General features: G+C 41.8%; 1 protein-coding gene across 3 annotated transcripts; it reads left to right on the top strand.

The window, feature by feature from the left end:
• Positions 1-528: 528 nt before the first annotated feature.
• On the top strand, positions 529-10,806 carry LOC110496015 (E3 ubiquitin/ISG15 ligase TRIM25-like). 3 transcript variants are annotated; one of them, XM_036955490.1, is made up of 5 exons: positions 530-1,176; positions 2,743-2,827; positions 2,949-4,335; positions 5,820-5,904; positions 6,026-6,824. In XM_036955490.1, the coding sequence occupies exons 3-5, from the start codon at positions 4,081-4,083 to the stop codon at positions 6,556-6,558; spliced, it is 873 nt and encodes a 290-aa protein (XP_036811385.1). In that variant the 5' UTR covers positions 530-1,176; positions 2,743-2,827; positions 2,949-4,080; the 3' UTR covers positions 6,559-6,824. The 3 variants fall into 3 exon arrangements, with proteins under 3 accessions (XP_036811381.1, XP_036811385.1, XP_036811374.1); XM_036955486.1 differs by lacking the exons at positions 2,743-2,827; positions 2,949-4,335; positions 5,820-5,904; positions 6,026-6,824 and adding exons at positions 8,898-8,982; positions 9,104-10,806 and having other exon boundaries at positions 529-1,176; XM_036955479.1 differs by lacking the exons at positions 5,820-5,904; positions 6,026-6,824 and having other exon boundaries at positions 539-1,176; positions 2,949-3,747.
• The last annotated feature ends 14,872 nt before the right edge of the window (positions 10,807-25,678 follow it).

The following is a 25,678-nucleotide window of genomic DNA, read 5'->3' as shown; positions in this document are numbered from 1 at the left end:
GATTTAACTTCTACTGCCAGCTGTTGTGTAAAGAAGCTTTGTCTGGAACCTGCTACTGGGAGGTAGAAAGGAGTGGAAGCAAGTGTAAAGTTGCCGTGTCTTATAAAGGGATCTGCAGGAGAGGAAATGGAGTGGATGTTAGCTTTGGAAGAAATTATCAGTCCTGGACTTTGGTCTGTGATCCGTCTATCTGCTCTTTCAGGCACAATAATATCAATACTGATATCCCTACCCCCTGCTCCTCCAGAGTAGGAGTGTACCTGGACCACAAGGCAGGAACTCTGTCCTTCTACAGTGTCTGACAAGATGACCCTCCTCCACAGAGTCCAGACCACATTCACTCAGCCCCTCTACCCTGGATTCTGGGTGGGTCTTTTTCAGCCTGGCACAATAACATAATACCTTTATGAAAACAGTAATACAATCTACAAGTGAGTGCACCCGTGCACTATTCAGAGGATGCAGTCCATTTCAATGAAAGGGATTTAATCTGTTAGACAGCTTTCAGCTTTGTACAAGCTCCATTGACAATGAGCTGTTTGCATTGTTTGTTGAAATAAATTCTATGCAATCTGATGTAGCTCATGGAATGGATGTTTCTTTTGTATTATATGTTTTGTTGAGTTGATGTTTAAATGGCTGCCGGTCCACAGTTATGGAGCTTTGACTTGAAGGGTTATGGCTGTTCTAGTAAATGTCATTCAATCTCAAACTTACAATAAGAAAGTTCTCTCTCTCTCTATGGTTGTGACAGACCACTTGTAGCCCCTCTGCTGGCCAGACCTGGTATCTGATACGTGAGTTCAGATCCAGGAAGTGAAATGTTATATGGGTTAGTGGGAGCCACTCCTAAGCCTACTCCTCAGCACAATTGGAAACGAAACTCATCTCTTCAGCTCAGTCTGCTTGCGTTTCAAAATGGCAGAAGCCATGGACTCAATCAGTTGTTCAATCTGTTTGGAGATACTGAAGTATCCAGTGACTATTCCCTGTGGACACAGCTACTGTATGGACTGTATTAAATGCTGTTGGGATCAGAAGCTTGTCTGCAGCTGCCCCCAGTGCAGACAGATCTTCCCTACAAGGCCTGTTCTGAACAAAAACACTGTCATTGCAGAATTGGTGGAAACACTGACAGAAATAAATATGAAGAATATACAGGAGGTGAGACTTAAGGTGAGTTCTGTACCATCACTCATTCATATATATTTATGTACATATTCTTTATCCCTTTACACTTGTGTGTATAAGGTAGTAGATTTGGAATAGTTAGGTTAGATTACTTGTTGGTTATTACTGCATTGTCGGAACTAGAAGCACAAGCATTTCGATACACTCGCATTAACATCTGCTAACCATGTGTATGTGACAAATAAATTTGATTTGATTTATTTGATTTGAGTGTTGACAACTCACATGTAGCTTATTGATTTAGCAGATTCCTAGACTAAAGCCATTGAGGAGCCCATGCAGGGCCTCATTCAAACACCACTGAGTCCCAGTGTGGGGAATAGGCTATCTGGGGTCCTGGTGTGAGCTGAGTGAATGGGTGGGATGATGATGATAATAATAATCATTCTTTGTGCCTCTTTTTTTGTGTCTTGCATGATCTCAACAACACAGCATCACAACATTTAGCGCTTAAAGGGATATATATATATATATATAACCGGGCAAGTCGGTTAAGAACAAATTCTTCTTTACAATGACCACCTACCACGGCCAAACCCTAACGACGCTAGGCCAATTGTGCCAAACCCTAACCCGGACGACGCTAGGCCAATTGTGCCAAACCCTAACCCGGACGACACTAGGCCAATTGTGCCAAACCCTAACCCGGACGACGCTAGGCCAATTGTGCCAAACCCTAACCCGGACGACACTAGGCCAATTGTGCCAAACCCTAACCCGGACAACGCTAGGCCAATTGTGCCAAACCCTAACCCGGACAATGCTAGTCCAATTGTGCACCACCCTAAGGGACTCCCAATCATGTCCGGTTGTGATACAGCCTGGAATCGAACTAGGGTCTGTAGTGACGCCTCGGGCACTGAGATGCAGTGCCATTGACTGCTGCGCCACTTGGGATCCCCTAATAGTTCACCCAAATTATAAAATTACATGTTGATTTTCATACCCTGTAAGCAGTCTATGGACAAGGTATGATGACAATGAATGCTTGGTTTAGTTTCTCTAGCACTTTTTCCATATGCTAACGTTTTAGCATTTGTGGCACAAATCCTTTTCAAGTCATGGTACCAATATTAGCATTTTCCGCGCATTATGTTCAAATCATCTATAAGTGACTTTGTTGAGTTTCACAATCAATTTGAAATGCTTTTGGATGATTTGGACATGATGCGTGAAAAATGCTTATATCGGTACCATGACTTGAATGGGATTTGTACCACAAATACTAAAACGTTAGCATTTGGAAACAGTTCCAGGGAAATAAAACAAAAGCATGGATTGCTGCCATACTGCTCACTCCAGGGTCAGGAAAACCAATGTGTCATTTTGTAATTTTGGTAAACTATCCATTCAAATGCATACACCAATGTAGATCACAAACAATATTACAACAAAAACATTACATGTGAATACAGTTCATGGATAAGTTGCAGTTCACACAGTTCAACTCATGTGAGGGGGGAGGAGGTTGTTGGGCAGAGTTATTTGTTTGAACCCCCCTGTTAATGAACCCCCCTCTTCTCTATGTTTCCTAATGGGTACCGTGCACAGGCAGCAGTGGAGGACAGTGAGGGGCTGTCAAAGATGAAGGTTGTTTCACCTCCTGAACCCAATACCAGAGAGGAGTTCTTGAAATGTGAGTAAATATCTACACACAACTATTAATACGGTTTCACTAGCCTGCCTGACCCACACACAAATGCGTGCAGGTATACAGACACATGCAAACACAATGTTTTATTTCAAAATAATTTCAGATTCCTGCCAGCTCACATTGGACCCCAACACAGCTAATAGATATCTGCGTCTGTCTGAGGGGAACAGGAAGGTGACCAGGAGTGAAAACGCTGAGTCCTATCTTCACCATCCAGACAGATTTAACTTCTACTGCCAGCTGTTGTGTAAAGAAGCTTTGTCTGGAACCTGCTACTGGGAGGTAGAAAGGAGTGGAAGCAAGTGTAAAGTTGCCGTGTCTTATAAAGGGATCTGCAGGAGAGGAGATGGAGTGGATGTTAGCTTTGGACGAAATTATCAGTCCTGGACTTTGGTCTGTGATCCGTCTATCTGCTATTTCAGGCACAATAATATCAATACTGATATCCCTACCCCCTGCTCCTCCAGAGTAGGAGTCTACCTGGACCACAAGGCAGGAACTCTGTCCTTCTACAGTGTCTCTGACAAGATGACCCTCCTCCACAGAGTCCAGACCACATTCACTCAGCCCCTCTACCCTGGATTCTGGGTTGGTCCTGGTTATGGATCATCTGTGAAGATACTGACACCAATATAGTAAATTAACAAAGTTTTATCTACACTCATTGACTTTCAGTGTGTTCATAAGCATCGTAAAATCTTTTTCAGCCTGACACAATAACATAATACCTTTATGAAAACAGTAATACAATCTACAAGTGAGTGCATCTGTGCACTATTCAGAGGATGCAGTCCATTTCAATGAAAGGGATTTAATCTGTTAGACATCAGCTTTGCACAAGCTCCATTGACAATGAGCTGTTTGCATTGTTTGTTGAAATAAATTCTATGCAATCTGATGTAGCTCATGGAATGGATGTTTCTTTTGTATTATATGTTTTGTTGATGTTTAAATGTCTTCCGGTCCACAGTTATGGAGCTTTGACTTGAAGGGTTATGGCTGTTCTAGTAAATGTCATTCAATCTCAAACTTACAATAAGAAAGTTCTCTCTCTCTCTATGGTTGTGACAGACCACTTGTAGCCCCTCTGCTGGCCAGACCTGGTATCTGATACGTGAGTTCAGATCCAGGAAGTGAAATGTTATATGGGTTAGTGGGAGCCACTCCTAAGCCTACTCCTCAGCACAATTGGAAACGAAACTCATCTCTTCAGCTCAGTCTGCTTGCGTTTCAAAATGGCAGAAGCCATGGACTCAATCAGTTGTTCAATCTGTTTGGAGATACTGAAGGATCCAGTGACTATTCCCTGTGGACACAGCTACTGTATGGACTGTATTAAATGCTGTTGGGATCAGAAGCTTGTCTGCAGCTGCCCCCAGTGCAGACAGATCTTCCCTACAAGGCCTGTTCTGAAAAAAAACACTGTCATTGCAGAATTGGTGGAAACACTGACAGAAATAGATACGAAGAAGATTCAGGTGAAACTTAAGGTGAGTTCTGTACCATCACTCATTCATATATCTTTATGTACATATTCTTTATCCCTTTACACTTGTGTGTATAAGGTAGTAGATTTGGAATAGTTAGGTTAGATTACTCGTTGGTTATTACTGCATTGTCGGAACTAGAAGCACAAGCATTTCACTACACTCGCATTAACATCTGCTAACCATGTGTATGTGACAAAATACATTTGATTTGATTTATTTGTTTTGAGTGTTGACAACTCACATGTAGTTTATTGAATTAGCAGATTCCTAGACTAAAGCCATTGAGGAGCCCATGCAGGGCCTCATTCAAACACCACTGAGTCCCAGTGTGGGGAATAGGCTATCTGGGGTCCTGGTGTGAGCTGAGTGAATGGGTGGGATGATAATAATAATAATCATTCTTTGTGCCTCTTATTTTGTGTCTTGCATGATCTCAACAACACAGCATCACCACATTTAGCGCTTAAAGGGATATATATATATATATATATATATATATATATATATATATAACCAGGCAAGTCGGTTAAGAACAAATTCTTATTTACAATGACCGCCTACCACGGCCAAACCCTAACCCGGACAACGCTAGGCCAATTGTGCCAAACCCTAACCCGGACGACACTAGGCCAATTGTGCCAAACCCTAACCCGGACAACGCTAGGCCAATTGTGCCAAACCCTAACCCGGACAATGCTAGTCCAATTGTGCACCACCCTAAGGGACTCCCAATCATGTCCGGTTGTGATACAGCCTGGAATCAAACTAGGGTCTGTAGTGACGCCTCGGGCACTGAGATGCAGTGCCATTGACTGCTGCGCCACTTGGGATCCCCTAATAGTTCACCCAAATTATAAAATTACATGTTGATTTTCATACCCTGTAAGCAGTCTATGGACAAGGTATGATGACAATGAATGCTTGGTTTAGTTTCTCTAGCACTTTTTCCATATGCTAACGTTTTAGCATTTGTGGCACAAATCCTTTTCAAGTCATGGTACCAATATTAGCATTTTCCGCGCATTATGTTCAAATCATCTATAAGTGACTTTGTTGAGTTTCACAATCAATTTGAAATGCTTTTGGATGATTTGGACATGATGCGTGAAAAATGCTTATATCGGTACCATGACTTGAATGGGATTTGTACCACAAATACTAAAACGTTAGCATTTGGAAACAGTTCCAGGGAAATAAAACAAAAGCATGGATTGCTGCCATACTGCTCACTCCAGGGTCAGGAAAACCAATGTGTCATTTTGTAATTTTGGTAAACTATCCATTCAAATGCATACACCAATGTAGATCACAAACAATATTACAACAAAAACATTACATGTGAATACAGTTCATGGATAAGTTGCAGTTCACACAGTTCAACTCATGTGAGGGGGGAGGAGGTTGTTGGGCAGAGTTATTTGTTTGAACCCCCCTGTTAATGAACCCCCCTCTTCTCTATGTTTCCTAATGGGTACCGTGCACAGGCAGCAGTGGAGGACAGTGAGGGGCTGTCAAAGATGAAGGTTGTTTCACCTCCTGAACCCAATACCAGAGAGGAGTTCTTGAAATGTGAGTAAATATCTACACACAACTATTAATACGGTTTCACTAGCCTGCCTGACCCACACACAAATGCGTGCAGGTATACAGACACATGCAAACACAATGTTTTATTTCAAAATAATTTCAGATTCCTGCCAGCTCACATTGGACCCCAACACAGCTAATAGATATCTGCGTCTGTCTGAGGGGAACAGGAAGGTGACCAGGAGTGAAAACGCTGAGTCCTATCTTCACCATCCAGACAGATTTAACTTCTACTGCCAGCTGTTGTGTAAAGAAGCTTTGTCTGGAACCTGCTACTGGGAGGTAGAAAGGAGTGGAAGCAAGTGTAAAGTTGCCGTGTCTTATAAAGGGATCTGCAGGAGAGGAGATGGAGTGGATGTTAGCTTTGGACGAAATTATCAGTCCTGGACTTTGGTCTGTGATCCGTCTATCTGCTATTTCAGGCACAATAATATCAATACTGATATCCCTACCCCCTGCTCCTCCAGAGTAGGAGTCTACCTGGACCACAAGGCAGGAACTCTGTCCTTCTACAGTGTCTCTGACAAGATGACCCTCCTCCACAGAGTCCAGACCACATTCACTCAGCCCCTCTACCCTGGATACTGGGTTGGTCCTGGTTATGGATCATCTGTGAAGATACTGACACCAATATAGTAAATTAACAAAGTTTTATCTACACTCATTGACTTTCAGTGTGTTCATAAGCATCGTAAAATCTTTTTCAGCCTGACACAGTAACATAATACCTTTATGAAAACAGTAATACAATCTACAAGTGAGTGCATCTGTGCACTATTCAGAGGATGCAGTCCATTTCAATGAAAGGGATTTAATCTGTTAGACATCAGCTTTGCACAAGCTCCATTGACAATGAGCTGTTTGCATTGTTTGTTGAAATAAATTCTATGCAATCTGATGTAGCTCATGGAATGGATGTTTCTTTTGTATTATATGTTTTGTTGAGTTGATGTTTAAATGGCTGCCGGTCCACAGTTATGGAGCTTTGACTTGAAGGGTTATGGCTGTTCTAGTAAATGTCATTCAATCTCAAACTTACAATAAGAAAGTTCTCTCTCTCTCTATGGTTGTGACAGACCACTTGTAGCCCCTCTGCTGGCCAGACCTGGTATCTGATACGTGAGTTCAGATCCAGGAAGTGAAATGCTATATGGGTTAGTGGGAGCCACTCCTAAGCCTACTCCTCAGCACAATTGGAAACGAAACTCATCTCTTCAGCTCAGTCTGCTTGCGTTTCAAAATGGCAGAAGCCATGGACTCAATCAGTTGTTCAATCTGTTTGGAGATACTGAAGTATCCAGTGACTATTCCCTGTGGACACAGCTACTGTATGGACTGTATTAAATGCTTCTGGGATCAGAAGCTTGTCTGCAGCTGCCCCCAGTGCAGACAGATCTTCCCTACAAGGCCTGTTCTGAAAAAAAACACTGTCATTGCAGAATTGGTGGAAACACTGACAGAAATAGATACGAAGAAGATTCAGGTGAAACTTAAGGTGAGTTCTGTACCATCACTCATTCATATATCTTTATGTACATATTCTTTATCCCTTTACACTTGTGTGTATAAGGTAGTAGATTTGGAATAGTTAGGTTAGATTACTCGTTGGTTATTACTGCATTGTCGGAACTAGAAGCACAAGCATTTCACTACACTCGCATTAACATCTGCTAACCATGTGTATGTGACAAAATACATTTGATTTGATTTATTTGTTTTGAGTGTTGACAACTCACATGTAGTTTATTGAATTAGCAGATTCCTAGACTAAAGCCATTGAGGAGCCCATGCAGGGCCTCATTCAAACACCACTGAGTCCCAGTGTGGGGAATAGGCTATCTGGGGTCCTGGTGTGAGCTGAGTGAATGGGTGGGATGATAATAATAATAATCATTCTTTGTGCCTCTTATTTTGTGTCTTGCATGATCTCAACAACACAGCATCACCACATTTAGCGCTTAAAGGGATATATATATATATATATATATATATAACCAGGCAAGTCGGTTAAGAACAAATTCTTATTTACAATGACCGCCTACCACGGCCAAACCCTAACCCGGACGACGCTAGGCCAATTGTGCCAAACCCTAACCCGGACGACACTAGGCCAATTGTGCCAAACCCTAACCCGGACAACGCTAGGCCAATTGTGCCAAACCCTAACCCGGACAATGCTAGTCCAATTGTGCACCACCCTAAGGGACTCCCAATCATGTCCGGTTGTGATACAGCCTGGAATCGAACTAGGGTCTGTAGTGACGCCTCGGGCACTGAGATGCAGTGCCATTGACTGCTGCGCCACTTGGGATCCCCTAATAGTTCACCCAAATTATAAAATTACATGTTGATTTTCATACCCTGTAAACAGTCTATGGACAAGGTATGATGACAATGAATGCTTGGTTTAGTTTCTCTAGCACTTTTTCCATATGCTAACGTTTTAGCATTTGTGGCACAAATCCTTTTCAAGTCATGGTACCAATATTAGCATTTTCCGCGCATTATGTTCAAATCATCTATAAGTGACTTTGTTGAGTTTCACAATCAATTTGAAATGCTTTTGGATGATTTGGACATGATGCGTGAAAAATGCTTATATCGGTACCATGACTTGAATGGGATTTGTACCACAAATATTAAAACGTTAGCATTTGGAAACAGTTCCAGGGAAATAAAACAAAAGCATGGATTGCTGCCATACTGCTCACTCCAGGGTCAGGAAAACCAATGTGTCATTTTGTAATTTTGGTAAACTATCCATTCAAATGCATACACCAATGTAGATCACAAACAATATTACAACAAAAACATTACATGTGAATACAGTTCATGGATAAGTTGCAGTTCACACAGTTCAACTCATGTGAGGGGGGAGGAGGTTGTTGGGCAGAGTTATTTGTTTGATTAAATTGGTTGTAATGAACCCCCCCCCCCCTCTTCTCTATGTGTTTCCTAATGGGTACCGTGCACAGGCAGCAGTGGAGGACAGTGAGGGGCTGTCAAAGATGAAGGTTGTTTCACCTCCTGACCCCAATACCAGAGAGGAGTTTTTGAAATGTGAGTAAATATCTACACACAACTATTAATACGATTTCACTAGCCTGCCTGACCCACACACAAATGCGTGCAGGTATACAGACACATGCAAACACAATGTTTTATTTCAAAATAATTTCAGATTCCTGCCAGCTCACATTGGACCCCAACACAGCTAATAGATATCTGCGTCTGTCTGAGGGGAACAGGAAGGTGACCAGGAGTGAAAACGCTGAGTCCTATCTTCACCATCCAGACAGATTTAACTTCTACTGCCAGCTGTTGTGTAAAGAAGCTTTGTCTGGAACCTGCTACTGGGAGGTAGAAAGGAGTGGAAGCAAGTGTAAAGTTGCCGTGTCTTATAAAGGGATCTGCAGGAGAGGAGATGGAGTGGATGTTAGCTTTGGACGAAATTATCAGTCCTGGACTTTGGTCTGTGATCCGTCTATCTGCTATTTCAGGCACAATAATATCAATACTGATATCCCTACCCCCTGCTCCTCCAGAGTAGGAGTGTACCTGGACCACAAGGCAGGAACTCTGTCCTTCTACAGTGTCTCTGACAAGATGACCCTCCTCCACAGAGTCCAGACCACATTCACTCAGCCCCTCTACCCTGGATTCTGGGTTGGTCCTGGTTATGGATCATCTGTGAAGATACTGACACCAATATAGTAAATTAACAAAGTTTTATCTACACTCATTGACTTTCAGTGTGTTCATAAGCATCGTAAAATCTTTTTCAGCCTGACACAATAACATAATACCTTCACACTATTCAGAGGATGCAGTCCATTTCAATGAAATGGATTTACTCTGTTAGACATCAGCTTTGCACAAGCTCCATTGACAATGAGTTGTTTGCATTGTTTGGAAAGAAACACATATTTATCTACACTTATTGACTTTCACTGTGTACATATACATCATGCAATCTGTTTCAACCTGACAGACTTAACATTATTTTATGATACAAACTGCTGGTGAATGCACAACATGTGCACTACTGTTAAAATATGAACTGTCCACAGTCTATGTCACTGAAAGGGATTGATTCTAATGTTAGGCATCAGTGTACACAAATTACTATACCCTGTTCAAAGGCACTTAAATATTGCCCATTCACCCTCTGAATGGCACACATACCCAATACATGTCTCAAGGCTTAAACATCCTTATTTAATCTGTCTCCTCCCCTTCATCTACACTGATTGAAGTGGATTTGACAAGTGACACCAAAAGGGATCATTGCTTTCACCTGGATTCACCTGGTCTATGCCATGGATAAAGCACTTGCATTTCAAAATGGCAGATGCCATGGACTTGATCAGTTGTTCAATATGTTAGGAGATACTGAAGGATCCGGTGACTATTCCTTCTGGACACAGCTACTGTATGGACTGTATTGAAGGCTACTGGGATCTGGATGTCCAGAAGCTTGTGTGCAGCTAGCCCTTGATCATGACTCTCTGTTGCATTACATTACACATAAAAGTCATTGGACGGTGCCGTTATCTGTAGGGGGAAGAGAGCCATGACGCTCTTTCCGAACATTATCATGAATCATTTGCGGTACAGTTTTGGAAGCATAAGGACCTTGTATTTCACATCGGCAATAAATTATTTTCAAAAAACAAAAGATTAAATTGATGCACAATTTTATAGGGTTAGGATTCCCACACGGACAACAGACGGAAGACCAACTGGACTACCTGTGCTAATTAGCTATATGCGTCTTTCGAACACCTGTGTATAAATGGAAGATGGAGGCCACAAACGTGTTGTCCCTGAAAAATACTGTCAGCTACAACTGTGTTAAAACCGATTAAAACAGTATACAGTGAGTGTGTATTTTGCATTTGTGAATATATTTTGTGATATGAAAGTGGATGGATTTATGTTTCTAGAAACGTACCACAATTGAGAATTCACTTTTAGATGGCTGTTGAGATCAACCAGCTGGCAGCAAACACAACTGTCACGACTCCCACCGAAGGTGGCTCCTCTTCCTGTTCGGGTGGCGGTCGTTGTCACCGGTCTACTAGCTGCCACCGATCCCTTTTCCCTTGTCTGTTGGTTTTGTCTTATTGGTTACACCTGTTTCTTGTTTAAGTTTTTAGTTGGGCTATTTAAGCCGGTAAGGCCCGCCTGCTCTTTGTGCGGGCTTCATTTTCCTCTGTTTATGTTTGTGGTGGTGCGTTTCCCACGGACGGGTTGGGTCCTGGTTTTGGGCCAGTCTCGTATGTGCACCCAGTATTGGCGTGACCATTTTTCTCTGTTACGGAATAAAACATTGTTCTTTACCTTCTGCTTCTTGGGCCTGACTCCGCACCCACTACGCCTAAAGTGCGTTACAACAACGAGGACCGCCGCAGTGCATCCACCTGCCTATGTGGTGACCAATTCATTATTTTAACCCTCACAGACTCCCCCATGCCATCTCTCTCTCCCTCAGACTAAAAACATGTCGTTTGGGGTCTTAGACAGTGCCTGGGTTGCCGCTTTTCCTGGGACGGGGTCCCTGGACGAGAAAAGGTTGAAGACTTGTAGGCTTGGCCCTAATTGATGTGCTCTCTGTCACCTGGAGCTGCATGTCAGATGGTCCAGGATCACAAGGAAAGCACAAAGGACAATGCTAGTCAGCCCTTCCCTTTGAGTGGTCAAAGTGTATCTCTCTGTTACACTATTTAGAGGACTAACTATTGATTATGATAGAGTAATACTATAGTATCCATGTCTGGTATCTCTCTTAAACGTGTTCACTGAGGATAACTCTGACGCTCTCTATATGGATGTACTGTATGATCTCTGTGGTTACTTGTATTCATATAGGGGGAACTCTGAATTACTCTATGCAAAGGGGTTGTATATCTGTACAGGGTGGACTTCTTAGGAATTATTTACATTGCTCTCATGCACTACACAAGCCTTTAGACGCTGTGACACCCTGATTGGGCCTTGATGGTCAGGCTAGTCTGTAAACTTGGTATGTTTTGTTTGGTGAATGGGGGTTGGTTTTGGGTTTTGTTCTCCCTCTTATCCTGTATCCAGTCCATGGAGGAAAGTTATATGATCGATTCTCATTTCCTAGGCTTCCTGACCAAGAAGGCATCTCTTTGTTCCTGCTTTGTCATCTAAGATAACCTTAGGATCTACACTACTGTTCAAAAGTTTGGGGTCACTTAGAAATGTCCTTGTTTTTGAAAGAAAAGCACATTATTTGTCCATTAAAATAAAAATTAATCAAATTGATCAGAAATACAGTGTAGACTGTATTTCGAATCATACAACACCGGCTCCGGCACTCGTCGGATGTGGCAGGGCCTGCAAACTATTACAGACTACAAAGGGAAGCACAGCAGCTGCCCAGTGACACGAGTATACCAGACAAGCTAAATAACTTCTATGCTCGCTTCAAGGCAAGTAACACTGAAACATGCATGAGAGCACCAACTGTTGATGCAATCTCTATTGCACTCCACACTGCCCTTTCCCACCTGGACAAAAGGAACACCTATTTGAGAATGCTATTAATTGACTGCAGCTCAGCGTTCAACACCATAGTGCCCTCAAAGCTCATCACTAAGCTAAGGACGCTGGGACTAAACAGCTCTCTCTGCAACTGGATCCTAGACTTCCAGACGGGCCGCACCCAGGTGGTAAGGGTAGGTAACAACACATCCGCCACGCTGATCCTTAACACGGGGGCCCCTCAGGGGTGCGTGCTCAGTCCCCTCCTGTACTCCCTTTCACTCATGACTGTATGGCCAGGCACAACTCCAACACCATCATTAAGTTTGCTGATGACACAACAGTGGTAGGCCTGATCACCGACAACAATGAGACAGCCTATAGGGAGGAGGTCAGAGACCTGACCATGTGGTGCAAGGACAACAACCTCTCCCTCAATGTGATCAAGACAAAGGAAATGATTGTGGACTACAGGAAAAAGAGCACCAAGCATGCCCCCATCCTCATCGACAAGGCTGTAGTGGAGCAAGTTGAGATCTTGTCCACATCAACAACAAACTAACATGGTCCAAGCACACCAAGACAGTTTTGAAGAGGGCACAACAAAACCTATTCCCCCTCAGGTGACTGAAAAGATTTGACATGGGTCCTCAGATCCTCAAAAGATTTTACAGCTGCACCATCGGGAGCATCCTGATGGGTTGCATCACTGCCTGGTATGGCAACTGCTCGGCTGCTCGGCCTCCGACTGCAAGGCACTACAGAGGGTAGTGCGTACAACCCAATACATCACCGGGGCCAAGCTTCCTGCCATCCAGGACCTCTATACCAGGCGGTGTCAGAGGAAGGCCCTAAAAATCATCAAAGACTCCAGCCACCCTAGTCATAGACTGTTCTCTCTGCTACCAGATGGCAAGCGATACCGGAGTGCCAAGTCTAGGCCCAAGAAGCTTCTAAACAGCTTCTACTCCCAGCTTCTACCCCCAAGACTCCTGAGCAGCTAATAAACTGTCTACCCAGACTATTTGCACCCCCCCCCCCCCCCCCCCCCCACTTCACTGCTGCTACTCTCTGTTATTATCTAGGCATAGCCACTTTAACAACCCTTACCCACATGTACAAAAGTATCTTAAATACCTCGACACCGGTGCCCCCGAACATTGACACATTGACTCTGTACCGGTACTCCCTGTATATAGCCCCACTGCTGATCTTCAATTATTTGTTTTTCTTATCTCTTACTTATTTATTATTACAGTGCCTTGCGAAAGTATTCGGCCCCCTTGAACTTTGCGACCTTTTGCCACATTTCAGGCTTCAAACATAAAGATATAAAACTGTATTTTTTTGTGAAGAATCAACAACAAGTGGGACACGATCATGAAGTGGAACGACATTTATTGGATTTTTCAAACTTTTTTAACAAATCAAAAACTGAAAAATTGGGCATGCAAAATTATTCAGCCCCTTTACTTTCAGTGCAGCAAACTCTCTCCAGAAGTTCAGTGAGGATCTCTGAATGATCCAATGTTGACCTAAATGACTAATGATGATAAATACAATCCACCTGTGTGTAATCAAGTCTCCGTATAAATGCGCCTGCACTGTGATACTCTCAGAGGTCCGTTAAAAGCGCAGAGAGCATCATGAAGAACAAGGAACACACCAGGCAGGTCCGAGATACTGTTGTGAAGAAGTTTAAAGCCGGATTTGGATACAAAAAGATTTCCCAAGCTTTAAACATCCCAAGGAGCACTGTGCAAGCGATAATATTGAAATGGAAGGAGTATCAGACCACTGCAAATCTACCAAGACCTGGCCGTCCCTCTAAACTTTCAGCTCATACAAGGAGAAGACTGATCAGAGATGCAGCCAAGAGGCCCATGATCACTCTGGATGAACTGCAGAGATCTACAGCTGAGCTGGGAGACTCTGTCCATAGGACAACAATCAGTCGTATATTGCACAAATCTGGCCTTTATGGAAGAGTGGCAAGAAGAAAGCCATTTCTTAAATATATCCATAAAAAGTGTCGTTTAAAGTTTGCCACAAGCCACCTGGGAGACACACCAAACATGTGGAAGAAGGTGCTCTGGTCAGATGAAACCAAAATTGAACTTTTTGGCAACAATGCAAAACGTTATGTTTGGCGTAAAAGCAACACAGCTGAACACACCATCCCCACTGTCAAACATGGTGGTGGCAGCATCATGGTTTGGGCCTGCTTTTCTTCAGCAGGGACAGGGAAGATGGTTAAAATTGATGGGAAGATGGATGGAGCACAATACAGGACCATTCTGGAAGAAAACCTGATGGAGTCTGCAAAAGACCTGAGACTGGGACGGAGATTTGTCTTCCAACAAGACAATGATCCAAAACATAAAGCAAAATCTACAATGGAATGGTTCAAAAATAAACATATCCAGGTGTTAGAATGGCCAAGTCAAAGTCCAGACCTGAATCCAATCGAGAATCTGTGGAAAGAACTGAAAACTGCTGTTCACAAATGGTCTCCATCCAACCTCACTGAGCTCGAGCTGTTTTGCAAGGAGGAATGGGAAAAAAATTCAGTCTCTCGATGTGCAAAACTGATAGAGACATACCCCAAGCGACTTACAGCTGTAATCGCAGCAAAAGGTGGCGCTACAAAGTATTAACTTAAGGGGGCTGAATAATTTTGCACGCCCAATTTTTCAGTTTTTGATTTGTTAAAAAAGTTTGAAATATCCAATAAATGCCGTTCCACTTCATGATTGTGTCCCACTTGTTGTTGATTCTTCACAAAAAAATACAGTTTTATATCTTTATGTTTGAAGCCTGAAATGTGGCAAAAGGTCGTAAAGTTCAAGGGGGCCGAATACTTTCGCAAGGCACTGTATATATATTTTTGGGGTATTTTCTTAAAACAGCATCGTTGGTTAAGGGCTTGTAAGTAATAATTTCACTGTAAGGTCACCTGTTGTATTCGGCGCATGTGACAAATAACACTTTTGTATTTGATATTGTTAATGTTGTAAATGACTATTGTAGCTGGAAATGGCACATTTTTTATGGAAAATCTACATAGGCGTACAGAGGCCCTTTATCAGCAACCATCACTCCTGTGTTCCAATGGCACGTTGTGTTAGCTAATCCAAGTCGATCATTTTAAAAGGCATTTTATCAGCCAAATTGATCATTTTAATTGATCATTAGAAAAATCTTTTGCAATTATGTTAGCACAGCTGAAAACTGTTGTAATGAAAGAAGCAATAAAACTGGCATTCTTTAAACTAGTTGAGTATCTGGAGCATCAGCATGTGTGGGTTTGATTGCAGGCTCAAAATGGCCAGAAACAAAGAACTTTCTTCTGAAACTCGTCAGTTTCTTCTTGTTCTGAGAAATTAAGGCTATTCCATGCGAGAAATTGCCAAGAAACTGAAGATCTCGTACAGCGCTGTGTACTACTCCCTTCACAAAACAGAGCAAACTGGCTAGAAATAGAAAGAGGAGTGGGAGGCCCCGGGTGCACAACTGCGCAAGAGGACAAGTACATTAGAGAGTCTAGTTTGAGAAACAGATGTCCTCAACTGGTTCATTAAATAGTACCTGCAAAACACCAGTCTCAATGTCAACAGTGAAGAGGCGACTCCGGGATACTTCTCCTCTGCCCAGTGTCTGTGTTCTTTTGCCCATCTTAATCTTTTATTTTTATTGGCCAGTCTGAGATATGGCTTTTTCTTTGCAACTCTGCCTAGAAGGCCAACATCCCGGAGACGCCTCTTCACTGTTGATGATGAGACTGGTGTTTTGCGGCAATTTATTGCTTGCCTTAATTTGACCAGACCACAGAAAGAGTAGCTACTGCCTTGGCAGCAGCTAATGGGGATCCATAATAAATACAAATACCACCACTATGCCTGACCGTTTTTATGGGGTTCTTACTGTGGAATGCAGTGTTTGGTTTTCGCCAGGCATAATGGGACACGTCTTCCAAAAGTTTACTAAAGTTTGTCAAAAAGCACCTGGAAGCACCTGGATGATCATCAAGACTCTTCGAAGAATGGATTACTTGCCTAATTAGAAGGAACCATGAATTCTGCTCTGTATCAGAGAATTCTACATGAGAATGTCATGCCATCCGTCTGTGAGCTGATTCACTTTTAATTCTCTCAATTTACAATGACACCGTTTTGGGTTTGATTGTTAAATGCAATGCCCCTTTAGACCTCCTTTAATGATTTGAAAACACAGTCATCCATTTCAGCGTATGGACCCAATTTTGCATTGAACATGTGCAAGTTTGGCATTTTAGATGCGTTTAAACATTTCATTACATTATAGGTTTTGTCCCCTTTAATTAAGTTGAAACACGCAGTATCTTTAGATCCTTTAGTTGCGTTCCATTGATGCATTGCATTTCTGCGTTAGGCCTAATATTAGACATTTGATTAGGCCACATTGTGCATTTGTGCCCAGTGTTTCCCAAACTCAAACTTCTTAATTGTTTTCACAGCGCTGCGTTTGGAATTCCATTTCCAAGTTAACATTCCAATTATAAGCACATTTGCGCTTCCATAGTATGCTTGATCAAATTGCATTGAACAGGGCAGCTCATTAATTTGCAGAGATTACTCGCGGCTGACGAATTCTAGGAGTTCAATTCCTTTCAAGCGAGCTGTCCTTGCGGTCCGAATGAAATGATAAATAGAAAAATATCCAGAGTGTGTCCATACCGGAGCTTTCCTTCCGATAGTAAATCCTTCACGGAGTCTTTTGACTTGTAGTCACCAAATACAGTAATTGCCTCAACAGCACTCTGTAGGGTAACACCATGGTGTAGCCAGAGGACAGCTAGCTTCCGTTCTTCTTTCGGTACATTGACTTCAATACAAAACCTAGGAGGATCACGGTTCTCACCCCCTTTCATAGACTTACACAGTAATTATGACAACTTCAAGAGGACGTCCTCCAACCTATCAGAGCTCTTGCAGCATGAACTGACATGTTGTCCACTCAATCAAAGGATCAGAGAATGAATCTAGTACTGAAAGAATAAGCTAAAGCTAGCTCACACTGCAGTGCATAAAAAGTGGTGACAATAGTTGAACAGTTTTGAACAAATTCATTTATTCAAAAGTGGAGGAGCAAGAGAGAGAGAGATTACTAGAAATACCATTTTTGTCACCTTTCACTTACTTAGCTAGCTAATGCAGCTAGCTAGTTAAGCCTACTCAAACACCCAGCTCAAACAGAGGATGCTATGTTAGCTAGCTGACTTTGACTATCCAACACTGGAACTCTTCCAAGTCAAGTTAAGCTTTTGGCTTTACTAATTAATTTCCCCCGGGGCCTGCCGGTGTAACTGCTAAACTGGTTACTGACTGTACTGCATGATTGTAGTGGGTTTGCTAACGCATTAGTTCTATTAGCTATGTTGACTATGATGTTACTTTAGCTAATATGGTGACAATGATGTAGGCTGTGTGTAGCGGTTAGTGGTTGTTACACATCAGACAACTGATGTGTTGTGCATTAAAGTCCACAAGCAAAGGGAAAAAGTGAGAGGAGGAGAGCCCATAGATGCGATAAGCAATACAACAAGTTATTTGTATGTGGCTGCTATGAAAGTGAACTGTATTTACGTTTATTCATTCCTCCGATTCAGTTGAAAAACATTTCTTAAACGGAAACGAACTGAACGAAACGGGTATAAACATACCTGAATTTGTCCATTAAAAACTCTTATTTGTAACTGTTGGACTAATGATTACACCCTAGATCAGCTTGATGCAGGCAAAAGTGTGCAATGCGGTATTGAATGTGTCACTGTCTGTCCATGTGTCACTGCCTGTCACCTCAACATTTTATTTTAACCTGTGTGCACCTACGTTATAAACTTTCATTCTTAGGCTAGCAACCTAATGATGGGTATAGGGAAAATGTTTGTATCATCTAGTAGCCTAAACCTATCAATTTTACATTGAACTGGGTGAATGGAATATTAATGACATCCAATATGCTATAATAGGAATAAGGCCATGCTCATGAAAAAAATAATCATCCTCCCTCATCTTAAACTGCACCGACCGCCACTGATGTGAAAACATGTTTAATATTATTTGGGCAAATGATTGAAAATTAAATACAGAAATATCCCATTTACATAAGTATTTACACCACTGAGTCAATCAATACATGTTAGAATCACCTTTGTCAGTGATTACAGCTGTGAGTATTTCTGGGTAAGTCTCTAAGAGCTTTGCACACCTGGATTGTACAATATTTGACCATTATTCTTTTCAAAATTCTTCAAGCTCTGTCAAATTGGTTGTTGATCATTGGCCATAGATTTTGAAGCAGATTTAAGTCATTACTGTAACTCGCCCACTCAGGAACATTCACTGTCTTCTTGGTAAGCAGCTCCAGTGTAGATTTGGCATTGGGATTTTGGTTATTGTCCTGCTGAAAGGTGAATGAATCTTCCAGTGTCTGGTGAAAAGCAAACTGAACCAGGTTTTCCTCAAGGATTTTGCCTGTGCTTAGCTCACTTTTGTATCCTGAAAAACTCTCCAGTCCTTAATGATTACAAACATATGAATACCATGATTCAGCCACCACTATGCCTGAAAATATGGAGTGGTACTCAGTAATGTGTTGTATTGGATTTGCCTCAAACATAAGGCTTTGTATTCAGGAAAAAATTTAATTCCTTTCCCACATTTTTTGCAGTTTTTCTTTACTGCCTTGTTGCTAACAGGATGTATGTTTTTGAATATTTTTATTCTGTACACGCTTCCTTGTTTTCACTCTGTCAATTAGGTTAGTATTGTGGAGTGACTACAATGTTATTAAACTCTGTCCCATTGGCTTCATGGTGAAATTCCTATTTCAGCTTTTCATTTTAAATTAATTTGTACATATTTCGAAAAACATACACATTTAATTCAACATCTAAAACCCCTCCCACTTTAGTAGATGCTTTTTCCACTTGGAAGCGCCAGGTTCACTCGACCTTATTGAAGGTTTCCACCTGCATAATGGTGAAGGAATTATGAGGGAATTAGGTCAAGGTTAGAATATGGCTTATCTGTAGACACACCTCCACCACACCTTCATTTCTTAGATCTCCACCTCAACAAATAGCTGGTGAACAGCATGCTATTCTCATTCTTAAGTTCAAGGTCAGAATAAGCATAGTGAAAAAAGTGCATAAAAAGGAATGGCGATTTATTTACGTGCTTAACTCGGGTCAGAATCGTCTCCTAAGGGATTTGATAAACAAAATATCCTTATAAAGTGTGCTTTACCGTGTCAAGTAAAGTGACACAAGGTCCCCTTTGGCACCAGGGAGTATGTACCAAGGCAAAGTAGGTAAAGACAAAGAAGTACTATTGAACTTTCCCTTTTCAATAATGTGCCGATACATACAGTGTCTTCCAATGTGTGCCTACAAGAGACACCGCCCAGGATTTATCAGTAGTCAGATGATGTGTTTTATAAAAGTCAAGGACCACATCTTGTCCTGGTCAACCATTAACACAAAACGTCATATAGTACCCTCCATGTGCCTCTCTGTCTAACCATTAACAGTAAAATGGCCAATATAGAGTGAACTCTCGACTTGAACCACTGTTATGTCTGCGGGGAGGCTAAATACATTTTATTCTATTACAGTGAAATTAAAATGGATTTAATTGTAATTTTTGGTCAATGATCTACATAAAATACTCTGTAATGTCAAAGTGGAAAAAAAGATTTTAAATGATTTTAAGATCAATAAAAAACAGAACACTAATATAGGTTGATTAGATAAGTATCCTCCTCCTGAGTCGAGGTATTGTGTCATGATATTCACTGTGTTATTGGTAAGAAACTCCCATGTAGATTTGGCCTTGTGTTGTAGGTTATTGTCCTGCTGAAAGGTGAATTCATCTCCCAGTGTCTGTTGTAAAGCAGACTGAAGCAAGTTTTCATCTAGGATTTGACCTGTGTTTAGCTCATTCCGTTTCTTTTCATGCTAAAAAAACCCTCCCCTTTCTTTGCCTATGTCAAGCATACCTAAACAATGATGCAGCCGCCACTATGCTTGAAAATAAGGAGGTAGTTAGTCAGGAATGTGTTGTATTGGATAAGCCCCAAACATAAGGCTTTGCATTTGCTGTCTTTTTTTGCAGTATTACTCTACTGCCTTGTTGCATACAAGCAATATGCAATATTTGTATTCTGTACATTTTATTCTTATTTTTACTTTGTCATTTAGGCTATTATTGTGGAGTCACTACAATGCTGTCGATCCATCCTCAGTTTTCTCCCATCACAGCTTTTGAACTCTGCAGCTGTTTTAAATCCCCAATGGCCTCATGGTGACATCCCTGAGCAGTTTCCATCCTGTCCTGCAGCTCAGTTCAGAAAGACGACTGCATCTTTGATGTGTCTGGGTGGTTTAATACATCATCCACAGCATAATTAGGACCCGTCAGGAAACTAGGCATTTGTTGCGCATCACTACTTCACAGGAGAGGCATTTGAACGTAAAACTTTTTTATTTATTATCAAAATTAGTTTTTTTGCAGATATGCCTTCTGGAACATGTGGACTTTCATGTGCCTTAATAACACACTTATATGCCTTCTGTAAATATGTAAATATGAGCCTAGTTGGTTTCAAATCAAATCAAATTGTATTTGTCACATGCGCCGAATACAACAGTTGTAGACCTTACAGTGAAATGCTTACATACATGCTCTAACCAATAGTGCAAAAAAGGTACATACAGACACTGGTTAGTCAGGCTGATTGAGGTAGTATGTACATGTAGATATGGTTAAAGTGACTATGCATATATGATGAACAGAGAGTAGGCAGTAGAGTAAAAGAGGGGTTGGCGGGTGGAGGGTGGCGGGTGGCGGGACACAATGCAGACAGCCCGGTTAGCCAATGTGCGGGAGCACTGGTTGGTTGGCCCAATTGAGGTAGTATGTACATGAATGTATAGTTAAAGTGACTATGCATATATGATAAACAGAGAGTAGCAGCAGCGTAAAAGCCACAAGAAAAGACAGGAACCTTCCCGCTAGCCATGATTGGCTGAGATAATGAATGGGCTGAACATGCCGAGAGATTAGTTCGGATTGGTCTGCCATTTAGCACACTTCTGTCAATAACATGAGCTGCTCAGTATGTGTAGGTAATCCTTTCTGACGCTGCTTTTTTGAAAGATATCACATAGTAGAATTGCAAATTAGTTGCTCTCCATTTTCTGGAGCACGTCATTTTTAAATCAGTGGAATGCTTGGTGGAATTAGAGTATGATAGCTAAGGAGATGGAGAAAATTATTGTGTTTGATTGCAAATAAGCAGAGGGAGTCGAAAAGAGAACACATAGAAGTCTGTTGTATAAAATTGCATCTTCAAACTAAGGGCAGCCATGACATCCGTGACAGATTGGGAGAAGCGTCCATTCATGTATACAGGTAAGATAGTCTAGCTAGCTACATTTTCAGATGTAATGCGTTTCTAATTTTGTCAGAAATTTGTTTGAATTTCAAGTTAAAGCGGACTGTTAGCTAGCTAGCTAACGTTATGTGTATGGTCTGTGTAATAATATTATTTGTATCGCAGAGCCATTTGCATTGCTAGTTATAGCCTAATGTTAGCTAGCTAGTTAACATTGAAACTGGTTGGTTAGCTACATGCAGATTCATGCAGGGTAGTGATTTTATGAGTTGGGATTATGGTTCATTGTTTAGCTAGCTAGCTACATGTCTAAACAAAAGACTCCACTATTCAAGTAACCATTTCACTGTACCTTCTGTATCCTGTGCATGTGACAAATAACATTGGATTTTTATTTGATATAGTATGTTTACCAGAGACGGTAATGTGAAGAACATGACTTGCACCAAAGTCAAAGTAGGATATAACATTAGGCCAACGAGACAGTGTCCAAGTTAAGAAATTCTCCGGTAGAATACCCTGCTTTTATTTTGTCACACTCACAACCATAAACTATTTTCTGTAATTTGCTCACCATTAAGTTGTAAATAATGATATTGTTGTGAGTTTATTTTCCTGTAATAAGGGAGACAAAAGAGCTAAAGAGAAGACGTTGTCAGCTATATGATATGGTCAACTAAATTCATTTTTAAACGGGTGGGTTTATTGTCTTTTAAAATACACTAGTTATGCCATTTAGGGCCACCAGGCTACTGATGTCACACAGCCTGTAGCTTTTTTGTTTATACTTTTTCATAACGACAACGACAAGTTTGATGTCAGACGACAATAGACTGTTCATGATGTCACTGCGACATTGGTTGATAGATGTAGTATAAACCAGCCTTTAGTCTTGAAATTTGGGGTTGTTTAGTACATGGTCTCACATGTAAATCCCTTATAGAGATGGGTGGCACTAAGGCTTAAGAGGGTGTGAACGATGCTGAATGAGTGTAGACAAAGAAGAGCTCTCCAGTAAGTTTACCAAAACATTCAAGGCCCATTTTCTCAAAAGTGAGGTAACAAGTTTATCAACTTTCCAAGCAAAATTACTTTTTCATTGTTCCTCAACTGTATTGTATGATATACCATTTTCTATCTCTGAGTCTCTACTTTAATCCAATGTAAAAAAAACACAATTTCAAATTTTGCTAGATAAGACCGAATCGAAGCCGGCCGGTCACAATTATTAACTTAACCATGCTTAAAGAAATATTAAATGTCTGATTTGTTATTTTTTACCCATCTACAATCACTACCCTTCTTTATAAGGCTTTCAAAAAGTTCCCTGGTCTTTGTAGTTGAATCGTTGCTTGAAAATCAATATTAGACTGAGGGACCTTACAGATGTTCATAACCCTTCATTTTACAGTCTGGTAATTACTAGATAAATACCTAGCAACAAAAAGTAAATACATAGTAACTATTTAGTCCCAAACATGCTTAGTAGGAACCAAACATGTACAAACTACTTACGAAATACAAAGGTACAAAATGTAATTATATAGTAGTCCACTTTATTCCAAAATAAATGTATTAAGGACTTATTATGTAAATACCTAGAAACAACATCTGATATATATATATATTTTTACCATGTACTCACCACATAAATACCTTAAAGTCAATAATCCTGACGTTGGTATTCTCTCACAATGTTTATATGTACTTTGCATTTAGTTAGTTAGTTACCATGTAGAGTGCATTTGGAAAGTGTTTAGACCCCTTCACTTTTCCACATGTTGTTACAGTACAGCCTTATACTAAAATGTATTACATTGTTTACATCTACACACAATACCCCATAATGACATAGATAGCAAAAATAGGTTTTAAAAAATGTTTACAATTTTTTTTTTTTAAATATCACATTTACATCAGTATTCGGGCCCTTTACTTGGTACTTTGTTGAAGCATCTTTGGCAGCAATTACAGCCTTGAGTATTCTTGGGTATGACGCTACAAGCTAGGCAAACCTACAGTATATTTGGGGAGTTTCTCCCATTCTTCTCTGCAAATCCTCTTGAGCTCTGTCAGGTTGGATGGGGAGCGTCGCTGCACTGCTATTTTCAGGTCTCTACAGAGATGTTGGATCGGGTTCAAGTCCGAGACTTGTCCCGAAGACCCTCCTGCTTTGTCTTGGCTGTGTGCTTAGGGTCGTTTGTCCTATTGGAAGGTGAACCTCCACCCCAGTCTGAGGTCCTGAGCACTCTGGAGCAGGTTTTCATCAAAGATTGAGCATAGCCTGAAGGTATAGAGGGGCAGTTCCCCTTGCTGCTCCGCAGGCAAGCACCAGAGTATTGAAGATGATACGAGCTTCAACTGGAAGCTAGTGGAGTATACGGAGAAGTGAGGTTGGTATGGGAGAATGTAGGAAAGTTGAATGTCAGGCGGGCTGCGGCATTCTGTATAAGTTCATTGGGTTTGATGGCACAAGCGGGGAGCCCAGCCAACAGAGACTTGCAGTAGTCTAGACGGGAGATGACACGTGCATGGATTAGGACCTGCACTGCTTCCTGTTTGAGAAAAGGTTGTACTCTACGGATGTTGAAGAGCATGAACCTACAGGAGCGAGTCACTGCTTTGATGTTTGCAGAGAATGACAGGATGTTGTCCAGGGACATGCAAAGGTTTTTGTACTTTCTTTTCAAAACACTTGAGCGTGCTCTCTCTGACCAACTCTATCGTTATCTCTTTCAGATCAGCCAAACTATCCAGGGTTCAAACCAGTCAGGGTTCAAGGCGGCTTACTCAACTGACACCACTCTTCTCTGTGTCACAGAAGCTCCAGAAGGAGGTCCAGATGGAACTGGCATGTCGGGGCGACATGTCCAGTGTCCAAGGAGAGGTTGTTGTCTCGACATGCTAGTTCCATCTGGACCTCCTCGCGCAGTCCTCTTCTGAATAGTGTACGAAGCGCCGGCTCATTCCATCCACTGGAGGCTGTTACTGTCCGTAAGGTGAGCGTGTACTTGGCATCCGTAGTTGGAGTAGGCGCTCACCCCCCTCTCTGCCCTCCGGTGGATGATTGAAGATACCTCTGAACAAAGCCATGAACCCCTCATACAAAGCAAGCTTCTCCTCTCTTCTCTCCCAGACGGCCATAGCCCACTCCAACACCCGCCCAGTCAGCAGAGAAATAACCATGGCAACCTTGGACTTCTCGGTGGTGGGGCTCCCATCTGGTGAGCAAAATAGAGGGAGCACTGGAGTAGGAAGCCACGGCATTTAGATGAGGTTCCGTCATATTTGTCCGGGAGGGACAAACGGGCATCGCTGATCTGGGCGGACTGCTGTATGGACTGGTGTGCTGGCTCGCTGAGTCGACTGGTTGTAGAGTATCCTCTGCTAGTTGAAGGCAATGCCGCTCGGGTATGTTCGAGATGTTGAAGAACCAAGGACCTCATCCACAGCCATCCCCAGTTGCGCCAGCTGGTCGTGGTGTTGATGAAGTAGGTTAACCTGTTCGTGGACCGTCTGGGAGATATCCTGATTCCCTGCTTCTTCCATTTGTTGAGGCAATACTCTATAACGGAGATGCTGGGACTTGAGAACAGGTGCAGGTGGTGAGTTTAATAAAGCAATAAACATGGAACAATACAAAACAAGAGTAGCGTCTGGACAGGAAACAAATAACCCATACTGCCTGAAGAATGGAACGAAGGGAGTGACAGATATAGGGGAGGTAAGAGCGGGAGCAGAAGTGACACTGCCCTTCTTTATGAGGCTTCGAAAAGCTCTCTGGTCTTTATAGTTGAATCTGTACTTG

The sequence above is a fragment of the Oncorhynchus mykiss genome, chromosome 2 (assembly GCF_013265735.2).
Source record: "Oncorhynchus mykiss isolate Arlee chromosome 2, USDA_OmykA_1.1, whole genome shotgun sequence".
In the NCBI taxonomy this organism is placed as follows: domain Eukaryota; kingdom Metazoa; phylum Chordata; class Actinopteri; order Salmoniformes; family Salmonidae; genus Oncorhynchus; species Oncorhynchus mykiss.
Note: the sequence above shows the minus strand (reverse complement) of the source record. Positions and strands in the feature narration are given on the sequence as shown.

Coding starts and splice junctions, on each gene's coding strand:
- LOC110496015 (XM_036955486.1), top strand. CDS start 919: ATGGCAGAAGCCATGGACTCAATCAGTTGTTCAATCTGTTTGGAGATA. Junction 1,177..8,897: donor TACAGGAGGTGAGACTTAAG/GTGAGTTCTGTA, acceptor TACCGTGCACAG/GCAGCAGTGGAGGACAGTGA. Junction 8,983..9,103: donor CAGAGAGGAGTTTTTGAAAT/GTGAGTAAATAT, acceptor AAATAATTTCAG/ATTCCTGCCAGCTCACATTG.